At 38.1% G+C, this 15,849-nt stretch overlaps 1 protein-coding gene across 5 annotated transcripts in view; it reads left to right on the top strand.

Moving 5' to 3' along the window:
- The window catches only part of KHDRBS2 (KH RNA binding domain containing, signal transduction associated 2), a 523,676-nt gene that overhangs the window by 347,542 nt on the left and 160,285 nt on the right, over window positions 1-15,849 (top strand). For all 5 annotated transcript variants that reach the window (XM_084966947.1, XM_084966946.1, XM_084966945.1 and 2 more), the window contains 2 exons: window positions 7,724-7,851; window positions 14,435-14,633. In XM_084966947.1, the coding sequence (XP_084823073.1) occupies window positions 7,724-7,851; window positions 14,435-14,633 (327 nt within the window). The remainder of the gene's footprint in view (window positions 1-7,723; window positions 7,852-14,434; window positions 14,634-15,849) is intronic.

Genomic DNA, 15,849 nt, shown 5'->3' with positions numbered 1-15,849 from the left:
TTTCCTCAAATAAGCTAGAAAGATCCACTTTCTTTTTTTAATTACTCAATGAATTTTATTACATTTATAGACATACAACGATCATCACAACCCAGTTATAGCATTTCCATCCCAAACCCCCAGCACATACCCCCACCCCCTCAACCTGTCTTATTTGGAAACCATAAGTTTTTCAAAGTCTGTGAGTCAAATCTGTTCTGCAAAGAGGTTTGTTGTGTCCCTTTTTTAGATTCCAAATGTAAGTGATAGCATATGATGTTGGTGTCTCACTGTCTGATTAACTTCACTTAGCATGGTAATTTCTAGGTCCACCCATGTTGCTGTAAATGCCATTCTTTCTTTCCTTTTAATGGCTGAGTAATATTCCATTGTGTATATGTACCACATCTTCTTGATCCACTCCTCAGCCAATGGACATTTAGGTTGTTTCAGTGTCCTGCTTGTCTATTGCATATCGTGCTGCAATGAACATTGGAGTTCATGTATCTTTTCAAGTCATGGATTTCTATGGATAGATGCCCAGGAGTGGAATTGGTGGATCTAATGGTAATTCTATTTTTAGTTTTCTGAGGAATCTCCATACTGTTTTCCACAGTGGTTGCACCAATTTACATTCCCACCAACACTGTAGGAGGGTTCCCTTTTCTCCACACCCTCACCAGTATTTACTGTTAGTAGACTTTTTGATGATGGCCATGGGGCATGGAGTTGTTTGTTTTTTTGGTATTCAGTTACAGGAGGTATTTATAAATTTTGGAGATTAAATCCCTTGTCAGTCGCTTCATTTGCAAATATTTTCTCCCATTCTGTGGTTGTCTTTTCGTTTTGTCTAGGGTTTCCTTTCCTGTGCAGAAACTTTTAAGTTTAATTAAGTCCCATTTGTTTCTTTTTGTTTTAATTGTCATTACTCTAGGAGGTGGATCTGAAAAGATGTTGCTGTGGTTTATGTCAGAGAGTGTTTGGCCTATGTTCTCCTCTAAGAGTTTTATAGTATCTGATCTTATATTTAGGTCTTTAATCCAATTTGAGTTTATTTTTATGTACAGTGTTAGAAGGTGTTCTGATTTAATTCTTTTACATGTGGCTGTCCAGTTTTCCCAGCACCTCTTACTGAAGGGGCTGTCTTTTCTCCATTGTATATTCTTGCCTCCTTTGTCATAGATTAGTTGACATAGGTGTGTGGGTTTAATTCTGGGCTTTCTCTCCTGTTCATCTGACCTACATTTCTGTCTTTGTTCCAGTAACATATGGTTTTGATGATGGTAGCTTTGTAGTACAGTCTGGAGTCAGAGAGCCTGATTCCTCCAGCTCCATTTTTTCTTTCTCGGGATGGCTTTGGCTGCTCTGAGTCTTTTGTCCTTCCAAATAAATTTTGAAATATTTTGTTCTATTTCTGTGAAAAATGTCCTTGGTAATTTGATAGGGATTGCATTGAATCTGTAGATTGCCTTGGGTAATATAGTCATTTTGATAATATTGAAACTTTAAATCCAAGAGCATGGTATGTCTTTCCATCTGTTTTGTGTCATCTTTGATTTCTTTCCTCAGCATCTCATAGTTTTCAGAGTACAGGTCTTTTGTCTTTTTAGGTAGATTTATTCCTAAGTATTTTATTTATTCTTTTTTATACAATGATAAATGGGATCATTTCCCAAATTTCTCTTTCTGATCTTTCATTGTTAGTATATAGAAATGCAGTCAATTTCTGTGTATTAATTTTGTATCCTGAGACTTTGCCAAATTCGTTGATGAGTTCTAACAGTTTTCTGGTAGTCTTTAGGATTTTCTATGTATAGTATCATGTCATCTGCAAATAGTGATAGTTTTACTTCTTCCTTTCCAATTAGGATTCTGTTTATTTTTTTTTTTTCTGCTCTGATTGTCATGGCTAGGATTTCCAAAACTACATTGAATAGTAGTGGTGAAAGCGAACATCCTTGTCTTATTCCTGATCTCAGCGGGAATTCTTTCAGAATTCTTTCATCGGAAATAGGTGTTGGATTTTGTCAAAGGCTTTTTCTGCATCTGAGAGGATCATATGGTTTTTATTCTTCAGTTTGTTAATGTGGTGTATCACACTGATTTGCAGATATTAGAATAAATCCCACTTGATCATGATGTATAAGCTTTTTATTTTGGTTTGCTAGTATTTTGTTGAGGATTTTTGCGTAGAGATGTGAAATTGGCCTGTAAATTTTTTTTTTTTTTTTTTTTGTGGTCTCTTTGTCTGGTTTTGGTATCAGGATGATGGTGACCTCATAGAATGAGTTTGGGAGTGTTCCTTCCTCTGCAATTTTTTGGAATAGTTTCAGAAGGACAGGTGTTCATTCTTCTCTAAATGTTTGATGGAATTTGCCTGTGAAGGCATCTGGTCCTGGACTTTTGTTGGTTGGAAGTTTTTTAGTCATAGTATCAATTTCAGTACTTGTGATTGGTTTCATTTTTTCTATTTCTTCTTGGTATAGTCTTGGAAGATTGTACTTTTCCAAGAATTTGTCCATTTCTTCTAGATTGTCTCTTTTATGGCATATTGTTGCATGTAGTAGTCCCTTATGATCCTTTGTATTTCTATGATTTCTGCAAAAATTTTTCTAATTTCATTTTTAATTCCTTTTTCATTTCTAATTTTACTGATTTGAGTCCTCTCTCTTTTTTTCTTGATAAGTCTGGCTAAGGCTTTATCAATTGTGTTGCTCTTTTCAAAGAACCAGCTTTTCATTTCATTGATCTTTTCTATGGTTTGCTTCATTTTTATTTCATTGATTCCTGCTCTGATCTTTATGATTTCTTTCCTTCTACTAACTGTTCTTCTCTCTCGAGCTGCTTTAGATGTAAAGTTAGCTTGTTTTATTGTTTCCAGAGGTGGGCTTGTATTGCTATAACTTTCCTATTAGAACAGCTTTTGCTGCATCCCATAGGTTTTGGAGTGTTGTATCTTTGTTGTCATTCGCTTCTAGGTATTTTTTAATTTCCTCTTTGATTTCTTCAGTGATCCATTGGTTGTTTAGTAGCATGTTGTTTAGTCTCCATGTGTTTGGTTTTTTTTTTGCAGTTTTTTTCTTGTTGTTGATTTCCAGTTGTATAGTGTTGTGGTTGGAAAAGATGCTTGATATGATTTCAATTTTCTTAAAGTTACCAAGACTTGATTTGTAGCCCAGGATGTGATCAATCCTAGAGAATGTTCCATGTGTTCTTGAGAAGAATGTGCATTCTGTGGCTTTTGGATGCAATGTCCCATAAATATCTATAAAGTCCATCTGGTCTAATGCTTCATTCAGGGCCGGTGTATCCTTATTGATTTTCTGTCTGGATGATATGTCTGTTGCTGTAAACAGGGGTGTTACAGTCCCCCACTATTATTGTGTTATTGTCAGTTTCTCCTTTTAAGGTTGTTAGCAGTTGCCTTATATATTGAGGTAATCCTATGTGGGGTGCATATATATTTACAATTGTTATATCTTCTTCTTGATTCGGTCCTTTGATCATTATGTAATGTCCTTCTTTGTCTCTTATAATATTCCTTATTTTAAGATCTATTTTGTCTGTTATGAGTATTGATACTCCAGCTTTCTTTTGATCCCCATTTGCATGAAATATTTTCTTCCATCCTCTCACTTTCAATTTGTATATGTCCCTAGAAGTGAAGTGGGTCTCTTGAAGGCAGCATATATATGGATCTGGTTTTTGTATCCATTCATCCAGTCTATGTCTTTTGGTTGGGGCATTTAGTCCATTTATATTTAAGGTAATTATTGATATGTATGTTCTTATTGCCATTTTATTAACTTTTTAAAATTTATTTTTGTTGCTCTTTTTTTTATCCCTTCTTCTCTTGTTCTCTACTCTTGTCATTTGAAGACTATCTTTAGTGTTGTATTTGAGTTGATTTTTCTTATGTGTGTGTGTGTATCAATTGTAGATATTTGGTTTGCAGTTACACTGAAGTTTTGATATAGGAGTCTATATATACATATATGTATATATATGTATGTATGTATATATCATTGTTTTCAGTTGTTGGTCTCTTAATTTCAAGTCATCTCTAGTGTCCTGAATTTGTACCCACCTCTTCTCATGATTTCTGATTTTGGTAGTATATTTGCTCAGGGATGATTTCCTACATTTACTGTATATATGCCTTTACAGGCGAGCCTTGTCATTTGTGGTATTTTTGTTTCTGGTTGTGGCCTTTTCTTTTCTGCCTAGAGAAGTTCCTTTAGTATTTGTTGTAAATCTGATTTAGTGTTGCTGAATTCTCTTAGCTTTTGCTTATCTGTGAAGCTTTTGATTTCTCTTTCAAATCTGAATGAGAGCCTTTCTGGGTAAAGTAATCTTGGTTGGAGGTTTTTTCCTTTCATCACATTAAGTATATCACGCCGCTCCCTTCTGGCCTGCAGAGTTTCTGCTGAAAAATCTACTGATAACCTTATCGGGGTTTCCTTGTATGTAATGTTTCTTTTCCCTAGCTGCTTTCAATATTTTCTCTCTGTCTTTAATTTTGGTCAGTTTGATTAATGTGTGTCTCAGGGTATTCCTCCTTGTTTTATTTTATATGGTACTTGTGCTTCCTGGATTTGAGTGAGTGGTTCCTTTCCCATGTTAGGGAAATTTTTGGCTATTATCTCTTTGAATATTTTTTCTATCTCATTCTCTCTCTCTTCTTCTTCTTGCACCCCTATTATATGGATATTTGTCCATTTAATGTTGTCCCAGAATTCTCTGAGACTCTCTTCATTTATTTTCAATCTTTTTTCTCTATTTTGTTCCACATCAGTGATTTCCACTGGTCTGTCCTCTACCTCTCTTATTTTTTTCTTCTGCCTCCTGTATTCTGCTGTTGGTGACTTCTAATGAATTTTTTATTTCAGTTATTTTATTTTGCATCTCTGCTTGCTTAAACTTTAAATCTTGTATTTCTTTGCTCAGTGTTTGCTGTAAATTGTAAATTTTTGCCTCCAGTTTATTTCTAATGTCTTACATCATCTTCAGCATCATCAGTCTAAAGTCTTTTTCCTGGAGGCTGATAATCTCCAGATCATTTAGCTGTTTTCCTGTTGTTGTTTTTTCTGGCTCTATTATATGAGTTATAGTTCTCTGCCTTTTCATTTCTATAGGTTTTTGGTGTAGTCTCCTTTTTGCAGACAATAGAGTTGTAGCCTCTCTTGCTTCTGATGGCCATCTCCCTTGTGGCTAAAGTTGGTATGAGGGCTTGCTATAAGCTTCCTCATGGGAGGGACTAGTGCCTGCCCACTGGTAGGTGGGGCTGATTCTTATTTCTCTGGTGGATTGTGCTTTGTCTCTGGGTGAGATTAGAGGTGGTGTGTGCATGGTGGGTCTTTAGGCAGCCTGTTTACTGATGAGTGGAGCTATGATCCCACCTGGATTATTGTTTAGCCTGATGCTTCTCAGTGCTGATGGGTGGGGCCAGTTTTTCCAAAAATGGCCACCGCCAGATGAACACATGCTGCTGAATATTCCTGAGACTATTTATTGCCTCCAATATCCTTCCCCCACAATGAGCCACAGTAAGCCCCTGTTTTCCCAGGAGATCCTCCAAGAGCTACAGTCAGGTCTGACCCAGATTCCTATGGAGTCTCTGCTTTGCCATTGGACCCAGTGCATATGAAAGCCTGTGTGCATCTTTCAAGAATGGGTCTCCATTTCCCCCAGTCACATGGAGCTCTTGAGCACAAGCCCTACTGGCCTTCAGTGCCAGATGCTCTGGGGGCTCTTTCTTCTAATGCTGGATCCCCAGGCATGGGGACCTGATGTGGAGTTCAGAACTCTCACTCCTGTAGGTGAGTCTCTGTGGTACAGTTACTTTCCAGTCTGTGGGCTTCCCACCCAGCAAGTAGGGGGTTGTTTATATCACATAATCATACATCCTACCATCTTGATGTGGCCTCCTCTTTGTCTTCTGGAGGAGGACATCTTTTTTTGAAAGTTTCTAGTCCATTTGGTTGAAGGTTGTTCATCATTTGGTTGTAATTCTGTTGTTTTTATGAGAGGTGGGCTCCAGTCCTTCTATTCCACCATCTTAATCCTGTCTCCAAGATCCACTTTCAAATTAGGAACATTGGATGGGAAAACTATGGAATTAATTTTTCATTTTGATGGTGACTTCTCTGTTCAGTCAGAAGTAGTACTTCACGGAGTTCTCTGGTGGCTCAGTGTGTTAAGGATCTGCTGTTGTCACTGAAGCAGCTCAAGTTACTGCTGTGGCGTGGGTTGGATTCTTGGCCTGGGAAATTTCACGTGCCATGGGCATGACAAAAAGAAAAAAAAAGTTGAAATTCATTACATTCCTTGATCCTAATAAAAGAGTATTGTTCAGGTTGGTTGTTGCTTGGGTGTGAAAATTAAGAGGTAGCAATTGAATAATATGTGACTCATTAGAAACTATAATTTTCTACTGTATAGTTCCTCTGTTAGTCAACTTCTATGAGCCTCTTATCACTATAATCAAGTGCTGAACAGGATAAACATGAAAGCAATGTGTGAAAAAAAAAGAAAATAAATGCTTTGGAGTGACTAGTACTATTGCTTGTGAACAAGGCAGTTTGGAGAGCATGCAATAAACCTGTGCCTTAGGAATGATTGGGCTGAATGCATACCCTCTGTCTTCGAGGCCAGTCTGTGCAGGAAGTGACTCAGTAACTCCCATGTGCAGAGCTAACTGGGCTCGGCCAGGTATCGACAACCAGACCTCTGACATCATTGCTCTTACCCTGCCCTCTGCAATTGTTCTGATGGGTGGGTCCACGGTGTCTCAACTCCTGGACACTTCGTGGCTGTCACTTAAGCACATACTTACTGAAAAAGAAGTTACTCGGAAGATTGCCTATTTGGCAACAGTAACCAATTACTCAGTTGGGTATTGTCCCACCATGTGTGTGCATGTGTGTACGTGTGTGTGTGTGTGTGTGTGTGCGCGCGCGCGCACGCATGCACACGTGCGCACATGTCAGTAACAAGAGAAATGGGTAAGGCTGACCCTTGTTTCTTCAAGGCAGCAGTCATCTTCAAAGTCTCAGGTCCACTCTTGGTCCTATTAATGAAATGACGGATATATTTCCCACTGATGGAGAGTGAATCCCTTTGACTTTGTCCAAATCTCAGGTTTTTACTGTGAAGTTTACTTTCTGCTATGGCTGTTACTCTTCAACAGCCCAATCTCAAACCCATAGAAAATTCCTGGTTTTTAAACATTGCCCATCAAATTGTCCTGTTGGATTGCACAGCTTCGCGGTTGTCTGAAACTCTCTTATTTATTTGCACTTTTTATTATTTTCACACAGTATCTACTTTGGCCCTTGGGATTGCCCCTTTTTAATTAATATATCAGGAACTATTTGAGTATCATGCAGTCATTCACAGTCTAAGCTGCTCCAGCAAAGCTGCTTTTCAGTAATGCCCATATTAAAAGCCATAACCTTGGTACACTCCAAGAACTTGTTCTATGTTGCTGTCTTTCCTTTCCTAGATAAAGTATTAAGTGACATCCCAGCATCTCTCATCTGATTTTCTGCTAAGTACTTCCTTGATAAAAGAAGCGACTTCAATTTCTCTTTATAAAAATAGGATATTTACATTTACATTATTGTAGATTTTTGTATGTAAGGCTTCAGAAAAGAGATGGAAATTTTCCTTTCTTACTGTGTTTCTTCAGTTCTAAGAAGCCCACACCCCATTTTGACTCATCAGCTCATGTTTTTTGTTCTAGGACTACAATGATGAAATTCGTCAGGAACAACTACGTGAACTGTCTTACTTAAACGGCTCAGAGGACTCTGGGCGTGGCAGAGGTATTAGAGGCAGAGGGATCAGGATTGCTCCCACAGCTCCTTCAAGGTACATTAGTTTCTACTTTCAATAAATTAACAGCAAATAAGGACAGCAATCCTTTGCTGAGCTCTTCTGTGGCATGATCACAGCTAGAAATAAACAAGAGCAATATCAGCAACAATAATCACCACCACAAAAGCAGTCACAACAGATGTTTATTACAGCTTATAAGAGTTTTACATAAATTAACTTCTCAAATCCTCCATAGTAAGGTTAAGCATTATTAACAGGTAAGCAATTGAGAAAGGTATAAGCAGTATGCCTGAGGTCACACAGCCAGTCTGACTCCAAAATTCAGAGTCTGAATGAACTCTTGACAACTATCCCAAGAAAATAAGAAGAGCAAATCTGGGACTTTCTACTTTTTGGTTTTGTCCCCAGAATTAGAGCATGCAGATGACACAATCATATGCTTCTTTGAACCATGATGATGTTGCATGAAGAGAAAATTATAGATACTGTCTGTACCTCATGTGCCCCTTGAATTGATACAGTCTCTCCTGATAGGTGGAGAGATAGGTGAGAATAGCGGAATCTGTAGGTAGGTAGATATTTAGATAGATAGATAGATATATAGATATATATATATAGATAGATAGATAGATAGATGATTGATAGATAGATAGATAGATAGATAGATAGATAAATAGATAGACAGACAGACAATATATGTACCACCAATCCAGAAGACCAGAAGCACACTCCTTACATGGCTAATGATAAAAACATTTAAAGTTTAGTTGTATTTGACTCTGCAATGTCCTTGGTCATTACAGAAGATTTTATTTGATACTGTTCACTTTGCAAAGAAATTGGAATCTTTCTGCATCAGAACTTGTTTTATAGGGTTCTGTATTCATCAAGCTTTCAACAGAAAGCATTGTTTTGGTTAAGGATCCAGTGTTACCATGAGCTGTGGTGTAGGTCACAGATGGGCATCCGATCTAGCGTTGCTATGGCTGTGGTGTAGGCCAGAGGTACATTTCCAATTCAACCCCTAGCCTGGGAACCTCAATATGCTGTGGGTGTGGCCCTTAAAAGACCCCCCCCCAAAAAAAAGGAAAGAAAGCATTGTTTCAAAAAGAAGTAAAGTGAAAAATACTCACAGACTTCACACAGACTGTGTGATTCTGTCATTCCCTTTACCCTGTTATAGTCAGCCTTCAAACCTCTAAATGACATAGATTTAGAGTACTATTTCATATATTGCCTAAAAATCATCTTAAGAGATCCTAAGATACTTTCCTGATTCATTCAATTTATTTTTAAATTATCCCCAAATATTTTCAATGGTCTGTAAATACCATTGTTTTAAATATTTGTTACACCTCAAAAAATATTAGCTTTATCAGAAAGAAGAAATTAAGAATAATAAATTTCTAACTAGAGTATCAAGAAATAATTGACTATCTAAAAATAAAATGTGGCAATTATGGAAATTACTTTTCGACTAAAGGAAAAAATTCTGAAAATATTTCATTGATGTTTTTCACATTTTTTTCTTTAAAAAATTTTAAGTGAGTTTTGTATACCCAAGAATATTAATTTATTTGCTAAAAATTAATGTGATAAAACAACGTCTTTACAGACATGCTTTTTGATGAATCAGCCTCTTATAACCTTGTACATTTCTAACCTCATCATGATGTGTTATAAAATAACATCATTGTAGGTAATCTTAAGTTGATTAAATTATGTGGTTTAAATTATGAAATTATCACTTTTGTAGTTCAAAAATGGTAATTTGGGCAGTTTTTATGGTGTAACCTATGACTATAGATACACAAGTTTTTGTATTCTATATTCCTTGGAAATGGGACCGTCTTAGAAAATAATGCACTAACATGCTTTTGAGATTATGAAATCATCATATTAAAAGATTTTGTTGTTACTGATGTTCCTTAATGTAATATTACATTTGTATATTTGAGTAGACCATTTAAGATTTCAGTTTCAGTGAAGTTTTATTCTAAAATATGAACCATGTTAATGATTTAATGAAAAATGATTAAGTGGTTTTCACCCCAAATTCACAAGGATGGTTCAACATACACAAATCAACCCATGTCAAACAGCACATTAACAAAAGAAAAGTAAAAAGCCACATGATCATCTCGCTAGACTTAGAAAACGCATTTAACAAAACCCAGCATCCGTTCATAATAAAAACTCTTACCAAAGTGGGTATAGAGGGGGCATATCTTAACATAATAAAGGCCATTATGACATACCTACAACCAATATACTACTCGATAGAGAAAAGCTGAAAGCCTCCCCACTAAAATCTGGAACAAGAGAAGGATGCCCACTCTCACTATTTTTATTCAACGTAGTTTTGGAAGTCCTAGCCACAGTAATCAGACAAAGAAAAGAAATAAAATGTATCCAGATTGGTAGAGAAGAGGTAAATTTGTGCTTTCTATGACTTGATTCTTAGCCTTTAAAATAGCTTAGAAATGATTACATTACATAACAGGCTTGTCAAGATTTTTAAGTCAGATGATACATATAAGGCAGTGGTTCCCAAAGTGGTCTACAGAGATGGTGATTCACCCATGCCTGTGGCCAGAGGGGCCAGAGACTGCTGTCAGCCAGATGGGCTAACTGGGGAGATAAAAGACCTGTGCTCTGAAAACTATAAGATCCTGCTGAAAGAAACTGAAGATGACACCATTTGGTGGGAATATATACCATGTTCTTGGATGGAAGGATCAATATTATCAAAATGACTATACTGCTGAGGGCAGTCTACATATTAAGTGCAATCCCTATCAAATTACCAATAACATTTTGCACAGAACTAGAACAATTTTTTTTCTTAATTTGTATGATAACACAAAAGCCCTGAATAACCAAAGCAGTCTTGAAAAATAGAGCTGGAGGAATCCAGGCCCCTGATTTCAGCCTGTACTACAAAGCTACAATCATCAAAACAGTATGATACTTGCACAAATACATAAATGGGTCAATGGAACAGGATAGAGAGCTAAGAGATAAACCCACCCAACTGTGGTTAGCTAATCTATGACAGAGGAGGCAAAAATATACAGTAGAGGAAAGAAAGTCTCTCTAATAAGTGGTGCTGGGAAAACTAGATGGCTACATGTAAAAGCATGAATGGAGAAATGGGAGAAAATCTTTGCAAACAAAGTGACTGACAAGGGAATAATCTCCAAAATATACAAACATCTCATGGAGCTTTCTATTTAAAAAAAAAAAATCAAGAAATGGGCAGAAGACCTAAATAGACATTTCTCCAAAGAAGACAGACGGATGGCCAAAAAACACATGAAAACATGCTCAACATCACTAATTATAGAGACATGCTAATCAAAACTACAGTGAGGTACCACGTCACACCAGTCAGAATGGCCACCATCAAAAACTCTTCAAACAATTAATGCTGGAGAGGTTGTGGGGAAACAGTTACCCTCCTACACTGTCGGTGAGAATGTAAATTGCTGCAAGCACTTTGGAGGAGAGTATGGAGGTTCCTTAAAAAACTAAATATAGAACAACCATATGATCCAGCAACCCCACTCCTGGGCATCTAGCCAGAGAAAACCATAATCCAAAAACATACATGCCCTCCAGCGTACATTTTGGCACTTTTCATAGAAGCCAAGACATGGAAATAACCTAGGTGTCGACCTACAGAGGATAGAAATGTGGTACACACACACACACACACACACACACACAGAGTGGAATATTATTCAGCCCTAAAAATGAAATATTGCCAAATGAAGCAATATGGATGGACCTAGAGATTATCACAGTGAGTGAAGTAAGTCAAAGAAAGACATATATCATGTGATATCACTTATATGTAGAATCTAATAAAAATGACACAAAAGAACTTGTTTATAAAACAGAAACAGATTTCAAAACCAGTCTTATGGTTACCATAGTTGAAATTGTTGGAAGAAAGAATTGGGAGGATGGGAACAACATATACACACCGATGTATAAAAGAGATGATTAATGAGAAACTACCGTAATGCACAGGGAAGTCTACTCGAAATCTAATCTAATCTACCTATAGTTTTAATAACCTATGTGGGGAAAAAGAATGGATATTTGATATGTATGAGTGATTCACTTGACTGTATACCTGAAACTAATTCAACATTGAGGGTCACTATACTCTAATAATATTAAATTAAAAACAATTTTATTTTCAAAAGCGATACTATCCCCCCAGTTGGATTTATAACATAAAGCTCCAAGTTTCACTTCATACCAAAGGAGAGGAGGAATAAATTGGGAAGATGAGATTGGCATATACACGCTACTGTGTGTCAATAGTACAAGTAACTGGCAATGACCTGCTGTATAGAACAGGGAAATCTACTCAATGTTCTTTAATAACTTATATGGGAAAAAAGAATGAATGCATATCACTGATTCACCTTGCCATACACCTGAAACTAATACATTGTAAGTCAACTACACTCCAATAATTTTTATTTATTTTAAATTTTTTTTTATTTTTTGTCCTTGGTCTTTTTAGGGCCGCACGCGTGGCATATGGAGGTTCCCAGGCTAGGGGTCGAATCGGAGCTGTAGCTGCCCGCCTAAACCACAGACACAGCCACACAGGATCCAAGCCATGTCTGAGACCCACACCACAGCTCAAGGCAACACCAGATCCTCAACCCACTGAGCAAGGCCAGGGATCGAACCCCATATCCTCATGGATACCATTTGGGTTTGTTAACCACTGAGACACAACGTGAACTACCTCCAATAATTTTTTAATTAATTAATTAATTTAAATTAAGGTATGAGAAACTGTTCCTGATTCAGAAATCTTACTTTACCTATTAGGAAAAAAAAATCCATCTCGAGCTCGGGGAGTTAAAATACTTACCAATGATTATTCAGTGGTATAGACAGGACGTGTGAATACAGTTTAAAGTAGGGTGACATAGGATTTACTATGCATACTTTTGTGTGGGCCCTTTTAAGGGTATTAAAATGCTAAACTAGGACAACAGTTGTAACCTTGAACTCTTCTGGGCAAACCTGAATGTATACACACACTGCATATGAGGTGCGTGTGAAGGTAAAATTAGTCTCTGTATCCACTTTACGGATGGGCTTTTATATTGTCACAGTGATGGGGCATATTGTGGTCCCAGCTCTGCTGTGCTTGAAGTGGGCCCTGGGCCTCAGGGTCTGTTGTGTTCCACTTTCCCCTAGTCTATTCTAGACTCACAATAAGTTCTCTAATAATGTCTCTATTCATCCCTCTATAATCAAAACTTTTCAGAGCTTTACCAGCATTCTTACTGTTAACTCGTAAAAGCTCACGAGCCAGCTGACCACTCTTCAGAGCAGGAAGCGTGACCTGTGTCCCCACCTGTGCGTGCATTCAGACAGGGCAGTCGTTGACATTGCAGAGATCATCAGTTCCCACAAAGCTTTAGTGTTCTTGCTGAAAGCAGTGCTTTCTGGAGGACAACCTTTCAGACATAATAAAAAGTGAAATAACCACGCTTTTGCCCAAGGGCTTCAGACAAACACTCAACCTTTCCCAAGGCCTCAGAATACCATTAGAATTGACTGCAACCATTTGATCTTACGCTTTTAGTACAAGTGACTTTTGTGTCAGGCACTGCAGTACCAAGTATTCAGTGTATTATTTTCATTGCAGAGTCCTAATGTGTTTCACTAGCACCATAGTTACCATTGGAAATAAATCATTTCAGGGACTGTACCAGTTCAGGGGGTTATATGCATAATGATAAATCAGCGACAAAGGGTTGTGGTTCAAGTGACCTCAAGCTTAAGCTCTGTAATAGTCAGAATGATATCACAATGATTTGAGTTCCACATTTTACTTATGTGCAGACAGATTTTTTTATAAGTGACAAAACGGCACATCACTGTCAACAACCTCCAGCTCAGCAGAGACCTGGGCATTTAGCAGCTGTGGATGGTCCAAGGAGTCTTATGTTTGCCAAGCCTATGATTTGAGCCTTCTTGGTAAAGCTGGAATAAAAATCAGTGTGGGTTGAATTTTGTTTCCTCTGCTTTGAATTTGAGTGTTTTAAAGACAACGTCAAAGTGTTTTACGTGCTTTTCACAATAAGTCATAACCAGTACTACAAAGCATATTCTGTGGAGGTCAAAATGCTTTATATCTAGAGTTCCCTAGTGGCCTAACTGTTAAGCATCGGGCATTGTCACTGCTGTGGCTTGGGTCCGTGCTATGGTGAAGGTTCAATCCCTGGCCTGGGAACTTCCAGGTTTCAGCATGGCCAAAAAAGAAAAAAGAACAACAACAAAAAGTCCTTTAAAAGAATCTCAGCCACACATACATTCACAAAACCACACCCACATTCTCATACTCACACACATTCTCGCACTCATACACCCACGCTCACTCTCACACACCCACCCACACTTAGACTCACAGACCCACACTCACACTTAAAGCCACACTCACTCTTACACTCACACAGGCAGAGATAAGCCTGATTTTCTTCCCATTGTATGGAAGCTGTAAGATGAGAGCTTTGCCTGCTTTAATTTCTTCCTCTCATCACTCGTTTCTCATCTGTACGTGACCTGTTTCTCCTAGGGGCCGTGGGGGTGCCATTCCTCCTCCCCCACCGCCTGGACGAGGTGTGCTCACCCCTCGAGGGACCACTGTGACCCGTGGCGCCCTTCCTGTGCCCCCTGTAGCAAGAGGCGTCCCTGCCCCGCGAGCCCGGGGGTCACCAACAGTGCCCGGATACAGGGCACCCCCTCCGCCAGCCCATGAGGGGTATGAAGAGTATGTAAGTACCTTGAGTAAACAGTTGTTAGGAGGAGTTAAATTGGCTGGGGAACAGGCTAAGCTTCCAAGACATTCATATACCGTGAATACAGCAGGTGATGTTTGTTGCAGAAAACACGTGTCATTGCAGCAGGATGTGGTGTGCATTTAAATGAGGACATTTTGAGGAACGCTTTCATTGTACAGGTGCCATCATTGTGGTTAGTACCAGTTAAATAGCTTCTGCTTTAAGAAACAAGCATTCTTGAGGTTTTCTTATCTTTAGAAGACTTGCTCAATCTCAAAACGGAAATACTTCTAAACATAATATGAATCGTCATGTATTTAGAAGATTCTCCTGGGACATGATAGATGAACATAACTCAGAAGTATTTGACAAATACAATGGGATTATATTATAAACTTTGGTGATGATTTAATTCATCTTTCTTTTACATCTCCTACTCTCTCTTTCATGATATGAAAGACGTGGAACTGGCAGGTGTGAATTCAGAACTCAAAACATATATAGACTGAGCAGCAGTGTCTCTGAGTAGCTCCTTCCTTTCCAGCCACTGTATCATCCAGGCCATTAGCTTTCCACGGGTCACTACTATTCTAGTCCCTGTTTCCGTTTGTCCTACTAGATGGTGAAAACGATTGAGGACACTTACTGTTCACTTGTGTCACCTAGCAAGTCCACTGTGGGTTTTCCACTGAATTGATGCAGGCAAGAGCATAGTCCCAGGGCCCAGCCCCACTGCACCTGTAACAGCTTGCCCAGCTCCTCTGCAGGTGTTTGCTTCATTCAACCACCCACAGACCTGCTGTCCTCCTAAGTGACGTCGTGCATGATCACTAATAGGAACTCTTCAAGGATAGCTACTGACACATTCTCTGCATTCAAAACATATAAACATTTTATGGACTGCATATTAACCAAGCAAAACTTAATCCCGAAAGCAAGGTGAAAATAGTTGATTGGTGTCATCAACAGCACATTAATACATGTTCGTTTTTAGGAATGTTACTGATTAAATATGAAACATTGACTAATAGCTGAAGAGTGAAGAAAATATGTCAAGTTTAAAAATCCATTTCTATGAGGAAAGGAGAAATGCGTTCATCTAAATTATCTTTTGGACAACATCAGGTCTCAATATGTAAAATCTTAGTCAGAAAATTGCAAAATTGGAAGCAGAAACCATATTCTACCTTGTGATCTGGAAACACAGAGA

This window comes from Sus scrofa, chromosome 7 (genome assembly GCF_054392235.1).
Source record: "Sus scrofa isolate SSC_HxYL_T2T_F1_AM1 chromosome 7, Sscrofa_HxYL_maternal_Yorkshire_Landrace_v2.0, whole genome shotgun sequence".
Lineage (NCBI taxonomy): Eukaryota > Metazoa > Chordata > Mammalia > Artiodactyla > Suidae > Sus > Sus scrofa.
Note: the sequence above shows the minus strand (reverse complement) of the source record. Positions and strands in the feature narration are given on the sequence as shown.